Raw genomic sequence first — 20074 nt, 5'->3', positions numbered from 1 at the left:
AAATTTTCCCTCCCCTCCCCAGCACTGCCCCCTCCCCATGCTTCAAGATGCCAGAGCTTCCTGTGTCTGTTTGCAGCTTCCTTCTACCCCTTGTCCTTTCCCCCCTTCCCCCCCCCATTTTCCTGCTTTTTTGAAGGACTGGACTTTTTCACATGGGGCTTACCAAATTTGAGGCTTCTGTGGAAATCACATAATCATGAATTTGGTAAGTCCGTATCAAGGATCAGCTTTTGGTGACCAAGCTTCTTTGACATTCATATTTTATCTATTCTTGAAATGTGGCACTTAGAAATGAGGTACTTAAAACTTAAAAAGGCCTGTGTGGTTCTCTGGTCACTTCTATGACTTCTCTCTGATGGGTGAAGCAGCTCTCCAATATCAAAGGTCCTGTGGAACATATTTTAAGTCTTTGTTTTGGAATTATACATAGTAACTGAGCCTTGAGGAAAATCAGAATATTAATTTGCAAAAACTGAAATTTTACTTAAATTATTCCATTTACTAATCCTGTTTGGTTAAAGTACTACAGATAAATGTTATTTATTGTAAAGAAGACTAGTAGATGAAAGGTGTGCACAACCACAGAGGCTTAGTTGTTGACTACAAAGCCATGCTGTTTACTTTGCTGAGCTAAGGTAAAAAGTTCTAAAGCAGGAGAAAGGTATTAACAAAAAGTAAATGTATACCTATAGAACAATTTCATAGCTTAGTAGATATTTATCCACTTTAGGTATGCTCTGAATTATCAGTTTCAAAGAAAAGTTTTAGTGTTGTTGATTTTTATACTTTTAAGTGGGTTTCTTTTTTAAAGAAAGTACCATGTTTTAGCCCAATTCTTCTCCTATGATCTTACATTGTTTTAGTAAATGAGACAAAAGGAGCTGTGGTACAAGAAGAAAAGAAAAGTTGACTTTCCAGAATCACTGTAATGTGGAGAGAGAGTCTGGTTAGAGAGTCTGGTATGGGCTAGAACGGCAGAGACCTATTGTGCTCCTTATTCTGATATTGACTTCTGGGATCTTTGGCAAAACTCTGCCTCTGTCTCTGATTCCCTCCCTCTCTTTTTTCCTGGCCTGACTGTTTGGACATTAAACTACTTGAGCCAGATATTTTCCCCTGTCACTTTCATAATTTAGATTCATTTTTGATCTAAATGTAACTATACTTTTGAATTTCTTAAGTTTTTGCAATTTTAGAATAGATTACTGTAGAATAGTTCTAGTGTAGGAGGAGCTATGACCCTCAGCCTTAATACCATCTGTCTTAGCTTACTTCTCTAGAAGTCTGTAGCTAGAAGAACTTAAATTGTATTGCAAATGATGCTTCATTTAAAATATAATGGAATGCAGTGTGTGTAAAGACAAGTCTAAGTGAAAGATTATACTTTCACTAGAAGGAGAATGTAGCTTTATTTTAAATGTTTTGTGTTATTTTATAGTTACAGGCTAAAGGAAACCCCCCTCCATGACAACACTGCTCCTTAAGGTTTTAAGGTTAAATATTTAAAAGTTATAGAATGTTAAAAGGTACCAATATAACCAGTTCTGGTTCTTCTGTGTATGCATTTGTATACAGCCTCCAATTTGTGATCATATGCTATCTGTTTCACAGGAGTCTTCCTTTTCAGGATGGATGATGTTCACTAAATTGTCAGATAGCCAATATTTTGTTTTAGCCACAACGTTCAGTTTGTGATTGCTGCACATTACTCAAGCCCTGTTCAGAATACAGAATTATTATTTTCTTTCTGGGCTCATCTGTGATGCTCACTGAATGTAGCTTGATTGGCTCACAAGCAGTAATACATTAATAATACATTTGCAACATGCCTTTAAGGTAGTAGGTTGTCCTATACATTTTGGGAAAAAAGATCCGAGGGTATAGTGTGATTTAGGCAAATAATTTTATAAAACTTCCTATTTGGCTGCTTAAATGGTGGATGCTCAACTTGGAGAAACTTACAACTTGATTTATTTCCAGAATATAAGGAAGGGGTGGGCAATTATTTTAGGCAGAGGGCCGCTTAACAATTATTGGGAAGCTGTCAGGAGCCGCATAGATAGCCTTGCCCCTTGACAGTTGTCCCACCCCCTGGTCACCACATTAGGACCAGAAGTCCGGTCCCCTAATCTCTGACCTTAAGCCAAAGTCCTTCCCCTTGTTGTCCATATTCTTTTTGGGAGGGGGATTGCCATTTAGAACCAGAAAAAAAGCAAATCATACACTAGAAGTCAAACACCTACTATAATATATTTTAATTTTATTACAAAAGATTTTTGCATGACATGATTGTGTACTGTATAGAAGGGATTGCATAATAACTCAAATATAAAGTGTCATTATGCTATATGACACTAAGGGAACTCACCCTCTTGCTAGCTGACACCAGCCCGGACATAGTGGGGATCACTGAAATGTGGTGGGACTCAATGCATGACTGGGTGGTGAATGTCAAGGGCTATAGGCTGTACAGGAGGGACAGGATAGGAAGGAGAGGTGGGGGCGTGGCACTCTATATTAAGGAGGAATACACATCCTCGTCAATTAGCAAGGAGTCAGAGGAGGGGCACTCTGAAGTGCTCTGGGTTAGTGTACAAGGCAGTCGAGGGGAAAGAGACTTAACGGTGGGGGTCTACTACAGACCTCCCAACCAGGGAGAAGAGCTTGACCAGGAATTCTTAGGTCAGCTCACAGAGGTAGTGAAGTCTAAGGATGTGGTAGTCATGGGGGACCTGAACTTCCCAGACATCTGCTGGGAAGAGCAGTCAGCCAGGTCTGACCGCTCACGTAGGTTCATAGACAGAGTGCAGGACCTTCATCTAACCCAGGAGGTGCACAGCCCCACCAGGGGAGACGCCCTGTTGGACCTAGTGCTGGCCATGGGTGACGACCTGGTAAGGGGGCTGTGGGTGCTCGACCACCTGGGCGACAGTGATCATCGCCTGCTGGAATTCACCATCCAGCGCAAGGTGGCAAAAGCCTGCAGTAAGGCAGCAGCCCTAGATTTCAGGAGGGCAAACTTCAACAAGCTAAGGAGGATAGTTGGGGAAGTGCTGAGGTCCCAGAGGGGAGGGGAGCCAGGTGTCCAAGGTGAGTGGTCGCTCCTTAAGGAGACGATCCTCCAAGCCCAAAGAAAGGTAATTCCAAAGAGGATCAAAGGGAGCAGGAGGGCACACAAGCCTCCATGGCTCACCAAAAGCATCCGGGAACGTCTCCTTCCTAAAAGGGAGGCATACACCCAATGGAAGGAAGGGGTTATCACCAGGGCTGACTATACTGCAGTCGCTTGGGGATATGGGGGGCAGTCAGGAAGGCCAAGGCAGAGATGGAATTAGGACTAGCTTCCCAGATTAAGGACAATAAGAAGTCCTTCTTTAAATACATAGGGGATAATAAGAAGGTCCCGGGTAATGTGGGGCCCCTGCAGGACGCGTTGGGAGATTTGGTCATCACACCAGATGACAAAGCTAACATGTTTAACGATTTCTTTGCCTCCGTCTTCCTAAGTAGGGACCAGAACAGCCACCTTCCTGCTGGGCCCCCCTCATGCCCCAAAGGCAGGCACACCTCTGGGCCAAGGCTTAGCGAGGAACTAGTTAAGGAGCTTCTGGAGGGACTGGATGTATTCAAGTCAGCTGGTCCGGACGATCTCCACCCTAGAGTACTAAAGGAATTGGCTGAGGTCATTGCAGGACGCCTGGCACGGCTTTACGAGCACTCGTGGTGCTCTGGTGTGGTGCCGGAAGACTGGAAGAGGGCCAATGTGGTTCCCATCTTCAAAAAAGGCAGGAAGGAGGACCCAGGAAACTATAGGCCAGTTAGTCTTACCTTGATCTTAGGCAAGCTGTTTGAGAAAATTGTTCTGGCACATGAGGGGCCAGCAGGGGACTGCATGCTGAGGGGCAACCAACATGGGTTCATCAGTGGCAGGTCCTGTCAGACCAACCTGGTGGCCTTTTACGATCAGATCATTAGATGCATGGGTAGCAGTGGATATAATCTTCCTGGACTTCCGGAAGGCTTTCGACACTGTCTCTCACCCCGTTCTCATTAAGAAACTGGGGGGCTGTGGTGTAGACACCCACACAGTCAAATGGTTCGCCAACTGGCTGGAGGGCCGCACCCAGAGAGTGGAAGTGCACGGGTCATTTTCAGCCCCGAGGGATGTTGGCAGTGGGGTCCCCCAGGGCTCGGTCCTCGGGCCCGCACTGTTCAACATCTTCATCAGTGACTTGGATGAGGGAGCAAAAACACCCTGTTCAAATTTGCTGCTGACGCTAAGATGTGGGGGGATGTGGGCACACTAGAAGGAAGCAACAGGCTACAATCAGACCTAGACAGGTTACAGGGGTGGGGGATGAGAACAGGATGGGATTCAGCACTGACAAGTGGAAAGTGATGCACCTGGGGAGGAACAACCAGCACCATACCTACAGGTTGGAGAACTCCCCTCTTGTCAGTACAGAGGCAGAAAAGGATCTTGGGGTCGTCATTGACTCCAAGATGAACATGGGCTGGCAGTGTGGGGAGGCAGTCAGGAAGGCCAACCGCCCCTTGTCGTGCATCCACAGATGCATCTCGAGCAGGTCCAAAGAGGTGATCCTCCCCCTCTGTGCAGCACTGGTCAGGCCGCAGTTGGAGTAGTGCATCCAGTTCTGGGTGCCGCACTTCAGGAGGGATGTGGACAACATGGAGAGGGTCCAGAGGAGGCCACTCATATGATCCAGGGGCAGCAGGGCAGGCCCTATGAGGAGACTCTACGGGACCTGAACCTGTTCAGCCTCCACAAGAGAAGGCTGAGGGGGAATCTTGTGGCCTGTTATAAACTAGTCAGGGGGGATCAGCAGGCATTGGGGGAGTCCCTGTTACCCTGAGCACTGCCAGGAGTGACCAGGAATAACAGTCACAAGCTGGCAGAGGGTAGGTTTAGGTTAGATATCAGGAGGCGCTACTTCACGGTCAGGACAACTAGGGTCTGGAACCAACTTCCAAGAGAAGTGGTGCTGGCTCCTACCCTGGGAGTTTTTAAGAGAAGGTTAGATGAACACCTTGCTGGGATCGTTTGACCCCAGTAGTCTTTTCTGCCATGGCAGGGGGTCAGACTAGATAATCTACTCATGTCCCTTCCGACCCTAGAAACTATGAAACTATGAAACTGTATTGTTGGTTGGGGAGTGTGTGAGGGGGTTGTGAGAGAGTGTGGCTGTGTAGGGAGGCATAGGCTATGTTTGGGTATATGTATATATTGATAGTTTCTAGGGGTCGAAAGGGAGCTGAACAGATCATCAAGTCTGACCCTCTGCCCTGGGCAAGAATGAGTGCTGGGATCATAATACCCCAGCCAGATATCTATCCAACCTCCCCTGGAAGACCCCCAAGGTAGAAGAGAACACCACCACCGTTGGGAGCCTATTCCAGAGCCTGGCAGCCCTAACCATAAAGTAGTGCCTCCTGATATCAAGCCTAAACCTACTCTCAATCAATTTGTGGCTGTTATTCCTTGTTATTCCATGTTCCAGGTATGACCATCGAGCCAATTTGCCACTCATCTGACCGTGTAGGCATCAATGCCACAGTTGCCTAGTTTTTTAATGAGCATGCGGTGAGAAATGGTGCCAAAGGCCTTCTTGAAGAAACAGTGTCAATGCCTTCTTGATGGCGATTGTGGAGTCAGGGTGTGGGTGTGAGGGACAAAAGTAGCTTAGGCTGTGGGGGAGCAGAGCCTCACCTATTTTCCGCTGGTCTCCCCTGATGAGTTTATAGACGGCCACCAGATCCCCTCTCAGCCTTCTCTTGTGGAGGCTGAATAGATTCAGGCCCTTTAGTCTATTTTCGTAGGGCCTGGTCTGCTGTCCCATGACGATGTGAGTGGCTCTCCTCGGGACCCTCTCAAGTTTAGCCACATCCCTCTTGAAGTGCGGTGCCCAGAACTGGACGTTGTACTCGAGCTGCGGCCTGACCAGTGTTGCATAGAGGGGAAGGATCGCCTCCCTGGACCTGCTTGTGATGCATCTCTGGATGCAGAACAAGGGGTGGTTAGCCTTACTGACCACTTCTTCACATTGGTGGCTCATGTCCATCCTGGAGTCAACAATGACTCCAAGATCCCTTTCAGCCACTGTGTTGTTGAGAAGGGTATTCCCCAGCCTATAGGTGTGTTGCTGGTTCCTTCTCCCTAGATGCAGGATCTTGCACTTTTCTGTGTTGAATTCCATATTATTCTTCTCCGCCCACCTCTGTAACCTGTCTAGATCTACTTGGATTCTGTCCCTCCTCTCCATTGTGCCCACTTCTCCCCACAGCTTTGTGTCATCAGGAAATTTGGACAGCATGCTTTCCACGCCCATCTCCAAGTTGCTGATAAAGATGTTGAATAGCATAGGACTGAGCCCTTGGGGACTCCACTGCCCACATGCCTCCAGACTGAAAACAGCCGGTCCACCAGCAGTCTCTGGGTGTGACCATCAAGCCAATTTGCCACCCATCTGACCATATAGGCATCAGTGCTGCAGTCGCCTAGTTTTTTAATGAGCATGGGGTGAGAAACAGTGGCCTTCTTTAAGAAACAGTGTCAAGGCCTTCTTGATGGCAGTTGTGGGGTCAGGGTGTGGGTGTGAGGGAGGATGGGGGGGTGTCAGGATGCCAACATACTCTCCCCATGGTGCGCAGTCCTTGCTGCCTGGCGGCAGCAGCAGAAGTAAGTGGGGAGGACAGGGTGCTTGTGCCTGGTGCAGGCACGGCACTGGCCAGTGCTGTGCAGGGAGAGGGAGTGGAGCCTGTTCTATGGCTGGGGCTCTGCACCGCACACCTGCAGCTCCAACACTCGCAGTGAGGGAAGCCTTGCCCTGGAGCCTGCTGCTTCCCCCGGTCCCTGCTGCTCAGGTCCCTGCACTCTGCTGGGAGTGGAGGGAGTGCCACACCTTGCTTCCCTGCAGAGTCCACCCTGGGGATTCCCCACTGCAAGTGCGGAGCTGCAGGCACGTGGCACAGAGCTCCTGTGATTAGTTAATTAATTCTATATGGCAAGCTTGATGCAAGATGATGAAGTGAATTATTCATTTTCAGCAAAAGCAGGGAGTGATTAACTAGAAGTCCTTTACTGAACATAACGTGGACTGCAAATAACTATTTTCAGCAACGTGGCAAAATAAGAAAGATTTTCCCGAGAACAGGAAAAGGTTGACTGATGCTCCTGCCAAATCTGAAACTATTGTGCCAAACCAGGGAGGTGTTAGACCTTCTCAAAAATTGGCCCACTTGGTTTAATAAAAGCGATAGTAAAGTGTTAGTTACCACTCCCCATGGAATACATACCAAAATAACTTTTCTAACCCTTCTTACAGATTAAATTTTGATTTTAAAAGGTTTTTGTCTTAGCGGTCAATATTTGACTTCCAGTGCCCATTAGCATACGACATAAGTGGGGATTTCTGTAAATTACACTGGAAGTGCCTCCCCATAGCGTCATCTTTAATGTTTTTCATTTTGTTGTTTGCCGTCACTGCACAATTGGCAGAAGTTTTAAATATGCCACAGTTTTCGCTTCCGTGGCAATCGGCAGCAAATGGCCTGGCTGGAGGGGCCCTTTCATCAATTGGGCAGTGGTGGGGGGTGGGAGGGTTGCGAGGCAAGTAGCAAAATGAAAAACATTAAAGGAGCCCCTGCAGAGGGCAGTTCTGGTGTGATTTACGGAGATCCCTACTTATAAGTAAAGGTAACACCAATTAGTAATTTGTCAGTTTACTTTAGAAATAAAACCATCCCTCATCAGAAAGAATGCAACCCTAGTCAGACATCAGTTTAAATTGTTTAGACAGAATAGAGGCATTTTTATGAACTGCACCAACACAAAATAGGTTAGTGCAATATATTCTGTTTCTAATTAGTTGAGAATGATTGTATGGCATAGACATGTTTAAATAAGATTGATAAATGAGTTAAATGCCTGACCAAAGGTAGATCTAGTCTGAAATACTTCTTATTTATAATGATTTATCCATGTTAATGATTGATTTCAACATGCTTTTTCATTAGGTTTGTATTAATTTTTAAATTTGTGTGGGTAAATTAAAATACCTGGAAAGTAACTAGTTTAGAAAGTAATTTTTTTGTTCCATTTTTATAAGTATTAAGATGTCCTCCTATATAAAACTGCTTTTACCTCTGGGAAATGTAAATTATGATTTAATTATCTAAAGTACCACAGTTGTGGAACATATTAATCCATAAATTTCGTAAAGCGTATAGTTAATGCATTTATCTTAACTCCATTCAGAGTTCACTATGGCAGGAAATTTTTACCAAAGAAGGCAAGTTAATATAGTCATTTACAGTTCCCTAAAATTACTCTAAAATTCCAGAGTACACTTGGATAGTCTTCATATGTTGTCTCCTAAATCTGCAACACTGACTGATCCATTTAGTGGTCGTGGTGAAATTTATAGACGTCCATTGCGTAAGATCCAAGTCTGTTAAAATAACTTGCCAGTGTCAGTAAGCTTTCAAATTTTTGACATGTTTCAGGACTTAGAACAGAGAATAAAAGTCAAGCATTTTGAATTTTGTTTTTGCAGTGTCATAACTCGCTGGGATGCTGTGAGCAAATCGCATAAGCTTCACATGTTTAAGTCTACGTCTGCCTGCATCACTGGAGTCTTGGGCTCTCTGTACCACATGACACACTGGGTCCTTATTCAACAGCACGGCCCTTACAGTTCTGGTGCAATGAAATGTTATTCTGCCCCCGCGTATAACAGCTGCAGCTCGTTGGGTCCTGATAAGGATTAAATAATTTCATATCTTTCAGTGGTATTGTTTCATGTTCCCTGTAGACTTAGGTGGACATTAGTGAATAATTTTACACTTGGTTCACTTTTTCAATGTCATGAAGCATTAAAATATTTTAAAATGAAACCTGAGACTCTTGAATACTAGGCTGGAATGAAGTATTAATTTTGTAGTTGTGATACTAGAAAATACATAGATTTTGGACATGCGTTAAGTTCATAATGTGATTTTGAGAACTTGAATTGAATCATGCTGTAATATATTGTCCTGGATTCATCTTTGCTATTGCTTTTCTTCTGCCTCCCCAGGTCATACCCAGCAAAAATGTAAATTATTGTGTGTATGCCTGTTTGATTACAGCTCCTCATTGTGTAAGGAAATAGGTGTAAGTTGTTTTTAATGAGCAATCCGAGACGTTATCTCTGGTATACTCACTACACTGAGGAAATCCATTATAAACACAATACCACTTGAACTGCCATTGTCACGATGCATGTGTTCTTGCTGTAATCTCCCTAAGGTATTATGCAGAAACAGGATGGATTAGTTGATATTTGAGTCACCGAAAAAGTGTGTTTTGTTGGATAGACAGGCAGAAGGGATTTCTAATGGGAATTGTACTGAATCAACTAAAAAGGTGTACGAAACCGCAGAGGCCTAGTTGTTGTCTACAAAGCCATGCTGTTTACTTTGCTTAGCTAAAGTAAAAAGTTCTAAAGCAGGAGAAAAGTATTAACTTAAATATAATAGCAAAGAGAGTCTATACTGTTGATGTTAAGAAGTTGGTAAGAAAATGTAAAAGGACTATCACAAATAGGCTTAAAGAACAAACAGATTTTAAGGTTTAAGTTCATTGTTCGGGTATGGGGCTCCTTTAGTGAATATGGGACTTTTCACAAGGATCTAATATAAATCAGGATGTAGTGAAATCATGATTTCACTATTTTCATGCAAGGGAAGGGGGAAACAGTAGCCCGTGCCTGCATGGGGTCAGGGGGAGAATTGTTTCCCCCATGCAGGCCAGGACTGAGTGGGGAACTGGGTCAGGCTGGGCCAGGCGGCAGTGGGGTGGTGGCACCCCATATGTCTGCCGGCTGCTCCAGCCAATCAAAGGTGTGTGTGTGTGGTGGGGGGCAGCGGCTGCAATCTGCACACCAAATTGGAGCCCAGGGCTATGGTGAGCCTGTGAAGTTGGGCTCTCGGCTCTATGATTTGAGTACATGCCTAATTATAAGACAAAAGGCCAAATCAGCTGATCTGCTATAAACTTGATTTCTGCCTTTTAATTTTGGGACTGGTCAGCAACTGGTGCAGTGTCTTTCAAAAGTCTGATGAGCTGTTTAAACAGTATAAGTTTTGAATAGTGAAGGGTGGCTAACTATATTAAATGCATAGTAAAGTATGTGGTAAAATGTCCGTTTTACTCTGATGTTTAACTTTATGATTACATGCAATTTCTCAAAGGTGTTATCTTGCTAAGTCACAAGCTTCTGAGTTTAATGTCAAGATCAGTGGTCAAAATTCAACAGATTAATTGCATCACGATTATGATTCCCATTGGCCTTAAAAATCTATGAAGTTTTCTTTATTTTATTTTCCATCATTTTATCAGCAATAAGGCTTATTCTTTATAAAGCATTCAGTTGTCTTAAACAGTTGTCATGCCATATTCATTTACAAACTGAAAGTGTAATAAAAATAAATTCAGTGTTAGTGATAGAGCAGTTGCATTAAAAGTACAAAGGACTAAGCAGTCTCATCAATAAAGAAACTTTGTATATAAGAGCATTTGGTTGCAAAGGGAGCTTTGATTTAGATACAAATCTATCATCCAGAATGAAAATAAGGTGAAGGTTGCATATATTGTATTTAGTTGGAATTTTGGGGAAAAAATAACATTGTATTCTTACAAAATATGCCTCAGTTTTTTTTCTGGGACTGTGTATTTGTGTATAATTTTTACATTAATATTACCTTATATATTTTGTACATTTGATATTATATATTGTATATTTGTATTATACTAGCCAATTGCCTGTCAAGAATGATTGTGGGGGAGGAGGGGGGAGCATGTGGGGATGGAGCCCCATGCCCCCCCCTTCCGTACCCGCTCCCCCCCTCCCCACTGCAGTGGTGGGGGGAGGGGAACAGTTGGCCCAGGCCCCATGCGGGGGAGGACCAGGCCGGAGGGTGGGGAATCCAAGCTGCTGTGGTGGGGCGGGGGGGACAGTGGGCCCAGGCTGACCCAGGGGAGGGAGGGAGTGGGGAAGGAGTGGGCCTGGGCCTGGACAGCAGGCTGGCTGCTTCTTCCCCCATTTCAGGCCTGGGCCTGCTCCTCCTTTCCCCCTACTACTGCTACCGCCATGGCACGCCTGCTCCTCTCTACACCCATGTTGGGCCTGCTTCTCCCCCCTCTGCTGTCGTGTTGTCCCATGTCAGGCCCTGCAGGTGGTGATGATAGAAGGGGGAGGGCAAGGCCAGCTCTGGTGGCCTCGCCCCGCTTCCGCTCCATCGTCACCACCTGCAAGGAACAGGGTGGGCCTCGCCCCCTCATGCTGTCTGCTCCGTTGCCTCCCCTCTGTTGCCACCGCTCCATTGCTGCCATGTCCAGGGAGCAGGGCGGAGTCCCCCCTCCATCCCCTGTGTCCCTGCCATCATGGTGGTGCCCCACTGCACTGCCACCTCCTGGTTGAATGCTTATTTGTACTCTGATGGGCTGTTTGTCAGCCAGTCAGAGAGTGAATAAAGCATTATGAACAGACAGATAGATAGATTAAGGCTTTTATATTGTTAGAATTTTTATTATTAGAATTTTTTCCAGCTTATATATGTATAAAATATTTTAAATAATTAGTAAGTGTGAGAGTTACTTTTTTTTCTGCATGGTTTTGTTCTTACTCCCTCCTTTTAATAGTAAATTTTAAAGACAAAACACTAACAACACTGAGAACATACTTTTTATTTTCTGCCTGTGCAATGGATAGATCTTCATGTCTTTTCTTGTTCCTGTTGGGTATTAATGTGATGCATACTTAATAAAGACATATATTAAAAAAAAGGTAATAATGAAAAGCAATGCACATTGAAAAATATTTAGTTTCTTTTAGACTGCCAAGAAGTTTTTAAAATGTCTGTCATGAATATATCCAAGATATACAAGAATAGAAATTTAACTTTTAAAAATGTGGCTTATTTTAAAATGTTATATTATTATAATGGAAACTAAAACATCTATATGAAACCATATTTCAGTAATGTATAATTTTGTGGGTTCTTAGAGTTTTTCAAAGATAAAAGTTTTCCCCATTTTTATAGGCTAAAGCATGAACCCAGCTGTAGAATCCAAAATCTGCAATCCTAGTAGAAAGGAGACAATATTTTGCAGAATAAGGAAGTAGATATAGTCTACATGTGCAGAGAGAAATTTCACCTTTTCATTTCTTGATAATCCTTTGAATTACTTTGACTTGTATAACTCTTTGTTGCTAAGGAACAGGCCTTCAAAAGTACTTTTAAACCACAGAGGAAGATTCATTCTTCCTGGAGACCTTCTGTCATCTTTATTTTTTAAAATGTGTTTTTGCATACTCTTTATAGAGAAATGAAGAGTGGAGCTCAAAGCAGCATTTCATGGCTCTTTGTTGATGCATTTTACTATAGGTTTAGCTTGATAAATTTCATTTCCATCCTTGGGTTAGGTTCATTATGCATGTGATTAAAGAGCTTTTGTTTCCTTAGTTTGATTTGCATTACTGTATTCACTCACATGCTATATACACATGCACCCCCAATCTTTCTTTCAAAATTCACTTGCTGGACATTGTGGTTTATATCATAAATGAGGAAATGTTTATACCTCTGGTAGCTGGCTGTGAACATTTTCTGCCAGCAGAGGCTCCTTCTACAGAATCTGCTACTCAGTTTTTTTCTTCTACTTACCAGTACTTTCAAGGAAAAGTAATTTTTTTCTACATTCTGCCTTTCAAAACCAAAGTACATATCTTATTTAGATGCGTCTTGTATGCAAGCAGTTATGGTATGATAAATGTAGCGTAAAGGATAGACCATGGTACGATACACTGAAATGTTATATTAGATATGACATGACAGAACAAACATTTAAAAAATAATGTTCTTTTGAGCATTTCAAAAGCTTAGCATTATCTTTCAATAATTAAGGAATGTTGCTAAAAAATTTAATGAAACAAAACTTTTTCATTCTCTAAAAGCTTTAAAATTAATTCTGCATTCAAACATTAGTAGATATAAAAGCTCCTTAAAAGCTCTTTTGATTTCCAGTTATATCTTTATTAAAAATAAAAGTTCTTAGATCCTGCCTTTCTGCTTATTAGGGTATTCTGATTTTGCTTAAAGTGAAATGTGTAGCAACATTAATCATACATTGTAGTTACAACTGCACATTATGGCACAGAGGGTGATGAATCTTTGGAATTTTTTATCTGTAAAAAATCAGAGTAATCTAATGAAGATGTATATTTATTTTGGAAGAGTATTATGGCAGTCTCCGTAATGTTTGGGAACATGTGATCCAATTTGTCAGTCTATACATGCATGTCTTGACTGAAAAAATAGGCAAGAACTGGATAGCATACTAAAAATGCTGAAATTTACTGTAAACTATTCAAAGGCATAAAATGTTCATTTAAAATGATCTAAATATGTATTGGTATGTATTGGTATTGGTATCTTCATATAAGGATACACCAGAAAGCTACTGAACAGCTGTAAAATTGCTGTATGTGGGAAAAAAACAAGTCTTGACACTATGCCTGAAATGTTCAGAATGTTTCCACCAGAATGTCAAGATGAAATAATGAAGTTCAAGAAATGGTTTATGAAATTTACACGGCTGAACAACAGAGGTTCATTTGTAGCAGAGCATACCCCCATGCTTGTTTGCCACTTTCATTCTTTGGCTAAAAAAGCACTAAAGAGAGAATTTCTTACGGCCTGGTGTATTTGTTATTTGGATTTGACTGATGCATAGTCAAATCTTATCCTCTTTTATACCTTCCTACTTGAAACGATCCATATTTAACTGAGTATGCATAGTTTACGTATTCTCAGTTACTTGAGTAACATGAGCAAATTAAGGAAAAATAAAAGCAACTTTGTTAAGCCAATAAACTGTGTAGATAGTTTATAATTAGTAAAATGAAAATTTTATAGTCATGATATGTTTTACTAAAGGCATGGTATAGTATATTGTATATGCACTTCTGTTTCATTTACTTAATTGTTATTTCCCTATTGTCAGCCATCACTGAACACCTTTCTGTTGGGATAATTAATTGTGATATAACCCTGTGACAGAGCTGGGATTGAGTAGTGCAATAGTGTGCTCCCCTGGCCCATCTCCTCCTGTCACTTGAGCACTCCTTGCTTAAACTGCCACGCTGTTTAGAAAATGGTTGGGAGGCTGCCCAAAGCCCAGGGAAATCTCCTTCCAGACAACCTGTTCTATGGGGTGTCTAGGCACCAGCTGCCTTAAGGATCATATTTGTGGCCTCTGACCTCACCTGCAACCATGCCTATGCCTCACAGGTGTTACTGCTCATCACTTGGGGGGGTACTTTGCCCCAAGCCAGTGGCACAGCACCTCAGTCCTCTAAGGCTTTGTTGGCCCCAAACCCTCTAAGCCTGGGCAGGGCTCAAAAGAACCCTGTGCTCCTCAGACACCACTGCAACCTGTGTCTTGCCACTGGCAAGCTTAAGCCCCTATATGCTTCTCTGCTGCTTGGTGACTCCTCCTCCCCATCAGACATACCTGGTCTACTGCTTTAAACTAGAACAAAAGAATATGAGCCCCCTAGCTGTAACTAAACTCTAAGCCCACTGGCTATATAACAAAACCCTCCTTACCTGGGTCCTAGCTCCCTGCAAGGGTACAGCCATCTCACTGCAGAGTCCTTCCCCTTGTGGCCTGCAGGGCCTGGCTGCTTGCCCTGGCTCAGTCTCTGGGCTTATATGCCTCTTCAGCTCTGCCACTTCTGGTCCAATGGCTCCTCATCCACCTGCAGGGGTTTCCAATTAGGGCCTGACTAGCTTCCAGGGCAGCTTGCAGTTGCCGCTCTGGCTGCTTTAGCAGTGCCCTTGCTGACTGAATTGCAGAGCAGCTAGCAGTCAGAGTCTCTGGCTCCAGGCTGCCTATTCCCCTGTGGCCAGCTCATCAAGGGCAATGTTTCCCTCCATCGGGAACTCTTTGCTCTTGCTTGCCTCTTGAAATATCAGGGAGCCTCTGGCTCCCTGTTACAAACCTGTATTCATTTTTGTAGCATTAAGCAGAATTAAAGTAGTTGTCTTTGTCTCTTCAGATTTTTAGTCTGCAGAATAATGAAATATATAAGCATGAAAGTCTTTGTGAGGCAAGTATGCTTGTGCACTTATGTAAAATGAATGTCGCTTAGTTTAATAAATATTATGGTATAACTTTATCTGTCAGCTTGGAGACGTACAGAGAGAACTGTGGTGATACAAGTGTTTGCCAGCTATTGTACATACTATAGTATTAAAAAATGGATTTGTTTTATTCACAACATTACAAAACATAGGAAATAGTATTCCTTTCAGTGTAAGCAAAATTAATTTCCTCATCTTAAAATTGTTTAGTAATTTAGAATTTTAAAGAGAGTAAAAGATGGGCCAATAGGAGATTGTAAAACAAGTAGTTTTCTACTGTTCTTCTTCTAATAAAAAAGTACAAGTTTCCCTTCATTTATGCTGTATGTGCATTCCCGGGGAATGGCACATAAGTTGAATTTGCATAAAGCGACCCCACTTTGTACATTTGTTACATTGTAACAAATAGGGATAGGTTCCCATGCAAGGAGGGAGGGAAGGAGGAAGGGAGTGAGGCTGGGAGGGGAGGGGTACCGCTCCTGTACAAGGCAGCAAAACAAGGGAACAGAGTGGCACTCATCCCAGCCCTGGCTGTAGCAACCTGGGGAGTGGCCGGCGCTAGCTGCATCGTGCTCTGCCTGTCCTCACTCACCTCTGCTCCTGGGCTGCACCATGCCCTGGTGCAGGCAGCTGGTGTTGGTTGCTCCCGGGACTGCTGCAGCTGGGGCAGGATTGAGTGGGGCCACGGCACTTTCCCCTCCCCCCACAGACTCAACTGCTTGGGAAGTGGGGGGGGGGGGCGCATCTATGCTGATTGCATAAGAGTGAATTTACCTCGCATATAATGAATTATGGGTCTAAATATGCTCATTGCATAAGAGTGAATTCACATATAAAGATCCCACAAAAATTGAGGGAAACCTATGTGGCAGATTATTTTTGCTAGCAATATTTTTCCATGTGGAAAAGCATTCTAATATAATAAAGGGCTTAGTCCGTCTGTCTGTCCATCCATAACACTCTTGGAGCACTTTGGCTACTGAAACAACTAATCAAAGTGCTCCAAGAGCATTATGGACAGGAGGGGGCAATGCAGTGGAGTGCCACCATGATGGCAGGAATGAAGCAGGCTCCTTCTCCTCCCTCTCCTCCCCCCCGCCCTTCTCCTTGGAGGTGGTGGTGTTGCGGGGTGCTGCCTAAGGGGACGGCGGGGCAAACTTCTCCCCCCTCCCTCTGCTTCTGGGAGGTGGTGGGGGTTAGGGTTAGGAAGCCTTCCCCCCTCTGTCCCCGCCCCCCATCATTCTTGATGGGCAATTTGCTACTTTTTAAATATAATTGTCTTTTTAAAATCTTGCCCTTAATTCAGCCACAAATTATTTAGATCTACAGCTTTTACTAGAGTGGTCACTTTAAAAATTAAGTGAATTTCTGGTGTCTTGTGTTATGGAAGAGATTGTGGAAATTGAGGTACACCGAGGTCAAAAGTATCTGTTGATTTTATTTATTTATTTATTTTTTGGGTGTCCAGTCTGCATCACTTAGTATTTGATATTGTTAAAGTATTCAGTAGTTATTAGCAGTTCTGCAAATCAGATTCCAGGATCTCAAGTTATACATTCAGAAAATGAAAACCATACACTTAGTGAATACATATGAGGAGACTGGTTTAAGTGTTTGGGCTGGCATTGAAAAGTGACCCAGGGCACTACGCAGCTGGCCTAACCATGAAAATGACCTTTCTCTTTCTACAGTCCTCTGCTTCATTCATTAGCCCTTACTCCTGTCTGTGTTGTTCACATCATTTGTCCCCTATAATCAGGGAGTTGTATGGCCCTTCTCTTGCAATGAGGCCCATAGTCCCTGTTTCCCAAAAGGTACACACATTCCAACGCTTCTGCAGGAACTGAGGTAGGGAGTCCTTAGAGAAGTCTCTTTCACTACACAATCCTAATTTTCATTCTGACAGCAGTTCTGTCTTTCGTACCAAATGAGAGGAGTCTGGTGGAAACACATGATTATGCAATTAACATCTATATTGTAATACACAAGATGGGAGCACATTTGCATAATAAGGGAACATACTTTTTGAGCATTTAACCTTTCAATCTTAATTCTCTTCCATTAATAAAAAAAAAAGTGGTATCATAATGCCTACACACTTCATAAGCTGAACTGAAAGTTTTAGGTAGAGTGCAGAAACTCCTGCCACTTGAGCTATACAATATAAATAATAGCAGTAGTAGGTTACTATTCTCTATATTGGCCATTGTCAGATGTGAAATTTTGCTAGCTGATTTCTCAGAGGGTCATAGAGAAATAGGCATAGTGGGGGTCAGAAAGGGAGTGCTGGACAGTCTAAATAAGAGGTAATGTTTCTAACCCTGCCCATTTTATATTTAAAAATATATTTTAACCAGAAATCAGTAAACTGCAACTTTTCACTGGCTCGCTAAATGAAAAGATTAGCCATAATTTGTAAATTCAGATGAATAAGGTGTTCAGGATGATTCATGATACAAGTGCTTTCAGTTAAAATTATTTTTGCAAAAATCCAGTTGGTCTTATGAAAGATATCACCTGTACCATGAGTTCTGATTCCTTTTGCCTCTAGACCAATGCATCTACAACCTGGATACCTGAAAATATGTTAAAAGCACTTTACAAAAAGTAAAAGTAAACACAAGTTTACCTGTGTGTGTGTGTGTGCATTCATGTAGCTATTTTAGAATTTCAACTCATACATATTGCACACCTTTTATGCTGAATGGAAGAGATGCTCTCTATACATTAAAAAGGGTTGTGTTAACTTCTGCCTTCTCACCTGGTGATGTTCCCTGGTCTTATAGCTAATTGTTACCTCTTTGAAAAACATAGCTTCTTATCGCCAGCTTCAAGAGTTGCATACCAGAAAACTATTTCCATCTCTGTGACCTTGTCATTGACAATTAACGAATGGACATAGGTAGCCTCATTTCCCCCACTCCTGTGGTTGTAGCTTAATCTTCTTAGTGCCACTCAACACATAAAGGGTGCTCCTATCAAGAAATCTATGGTGTCAGATTTGCAAATGCTGTGAATTTGTCTTGCATCTGAATGGCTTTGACATCTGGTGTTAGCAATGTGAGTACAAGTGTATTAAGAGAGATATCTTACTAGTAGAGGTGAAAGCAAAGTCACACACACCAGTGGTTTTCAATAGAAACAAAGGCAGCTTAGCTGTATTGACAGAATGCTCTATTTGGCTGAAACATCCTTAAAAATGTTGGTGGGGAGAGTTGATGAAAGAAACCAGTTCTGCAGAACACAAAAGATTGTGTGAGGTTCTCTCACTTTATTCTTTAAGGGGGTGAAGAAGAATCAGATTTTCGTTTTGCTGTGGACTGGTATGGGTGCAAATAAAGTAATCAGTTTTGAAATCTTACCGTTCTGGGGCCGTTACTTTCACTTACAAAAGGAAAAAAGTACAGGGCAATTAAAAGCTCTTTTACAGATTTACTTCTGTAGGCAGTTCCTTAAGAAAAAAGAAAATAAACACTACGTAATAAAGTGTGTGGAGCTAGTAGATTATTTGGAATGTATGCCATTTAGAATAGTAGTAGGTTGGTGAGCTACTGTTTAATTTGCAATACAATATTTGCAGTATTTCTGTGGTAGGTGCCTTGAAACAGAAGCATATGAAACCAACAATTTGGGTAGCATGAAGCTGTTTACTGTATCAGTCATTGTATGTTATTATGCTAGTGACCAAACTAGAAATAAATAGTGAAGACACTAACATTTTGTTCAAAATGTATTTTAATTTTACTGTGTTTTTGTCTTTGGAAAGTACAACTTGCTCAGTTACTCTAAAATACAGACTTTTATCAGTTGCATATCAGAAACTAGTGTTGGAGAGCCTGTTTTCTTTCACAGTTAAAATATTACACTAGCTGTTATGAAAGACAGACTACTTTATTTCAGAACAGATGAATTAGACATGATAAAATGCAAATATACCTTTTTGTTGCCAAAAGAGAAAATTTATTCCCCTGTTTTGTCATATTCTATAAATACAAGAACTTGACACACAGGCAAGGTGCTTTCTACTTCTTTTTCTCAAAAACTAAGCAATTCAAAAATCAAGCACTAGAAATTCTAATGTTTATTACTATTCTGAATATGCTTCAGTTGCATGATTTTTTCCTTCAAGTAAAACATCGGCAACACCATTTATGTCCTTTTAAACTTTGAATATAAAATTAGTAAATTCAGTTTTTCAGGAATGTATATAATTTTTTTTCTGCTTAATCAGGCAGATGATGGGACAGTCAATACAGAAAAAAATTAAAACTATATCATTTTAAATAAGAGTAAGGGTACTATTTTGGCTTTTCTAATATATAATGTCCCATTTTTTGGTATTGCACTTTTGCAGAGATAATCTGTTGGAACAGGGAGCCAACCAAAAGGGGCTTGGGTATGCAAAGGGACAGATTTACATCTTATGCCTTCAAAGCTGTTTATTACTTTAAATTCGTGTTATTAAAACAAGATAATTGAAAACGATGTTACAGAAAATATCACATCTTACAAAGATTTCAGCCTAGAGTTTCCTTTCTCTTTGACAGTCCCTTAAATAATGTTGCCCTGTAGATTTTCCCTAAATATTCTTATTTAAGTGATATAATAGTAAAATAGCAATCATGACTTACATTTAATGCATGGGAACAGTTGAAAAACTGTCACTACTGTAATGTATCTTTAAAATAAGTAACCTGTTTGCTTTTTTAAACACAGGCCACAGAGACATTATTTCGAATGGGGGTAGCAAGAGGAGCCATTACACCTTTAAGGCATGGAGAAGTAAGACTGAATATCTATCTCTCTTTTTCTATTTCTTTATCTAATATAATACAATACGTTTTATTCATGATATTCTGATGATTTT

General features: G+C 41.9%; 1 protein-coding gene across 2 annotated transcripts in view; it reads left to right on the top strand.

Moving 5' to 3' along the window:
• TMEM135 (transmembrane protein 135) overlaps nt 1–20074 on the top strand; it is a 346955-nt gene that overhangs the window by 136331 nt on the left and 190550 nt on the right. For both annotated transcript variants that reach the window (XM_090030607.1, XM_090030608.1), the window contains one exon: nt 19924–19989. In XM_090030607.1, coding sequence (XP_089886733.1) covers nt 19924–19989 — 66 coding nt within the window. The remainder of the gene's footprint in view (nt 1–19923; nt 19990–20074) is intronic.

The sequence above is a fragment of the Crocodylus siamensis genome, chromosome 1, assembly GCF_052110815.1.
Source record: "Crocodylus siamensis isolate JL-2025a chromosome 1, ASM5211081v1, whole genome shotgun sequence".
Classification (NCBI taxonomy): Eukaryota; Metazoa; Chordata; order Crocodylia; family Crocodylidae; genus Crocodylus; species Crocodylus siamensis.
The sequence above is the reverse complement of the archived record's forward strand: the minus strand, read 5'-3'. Positions and strand labels throughout refer to the sequence as shown.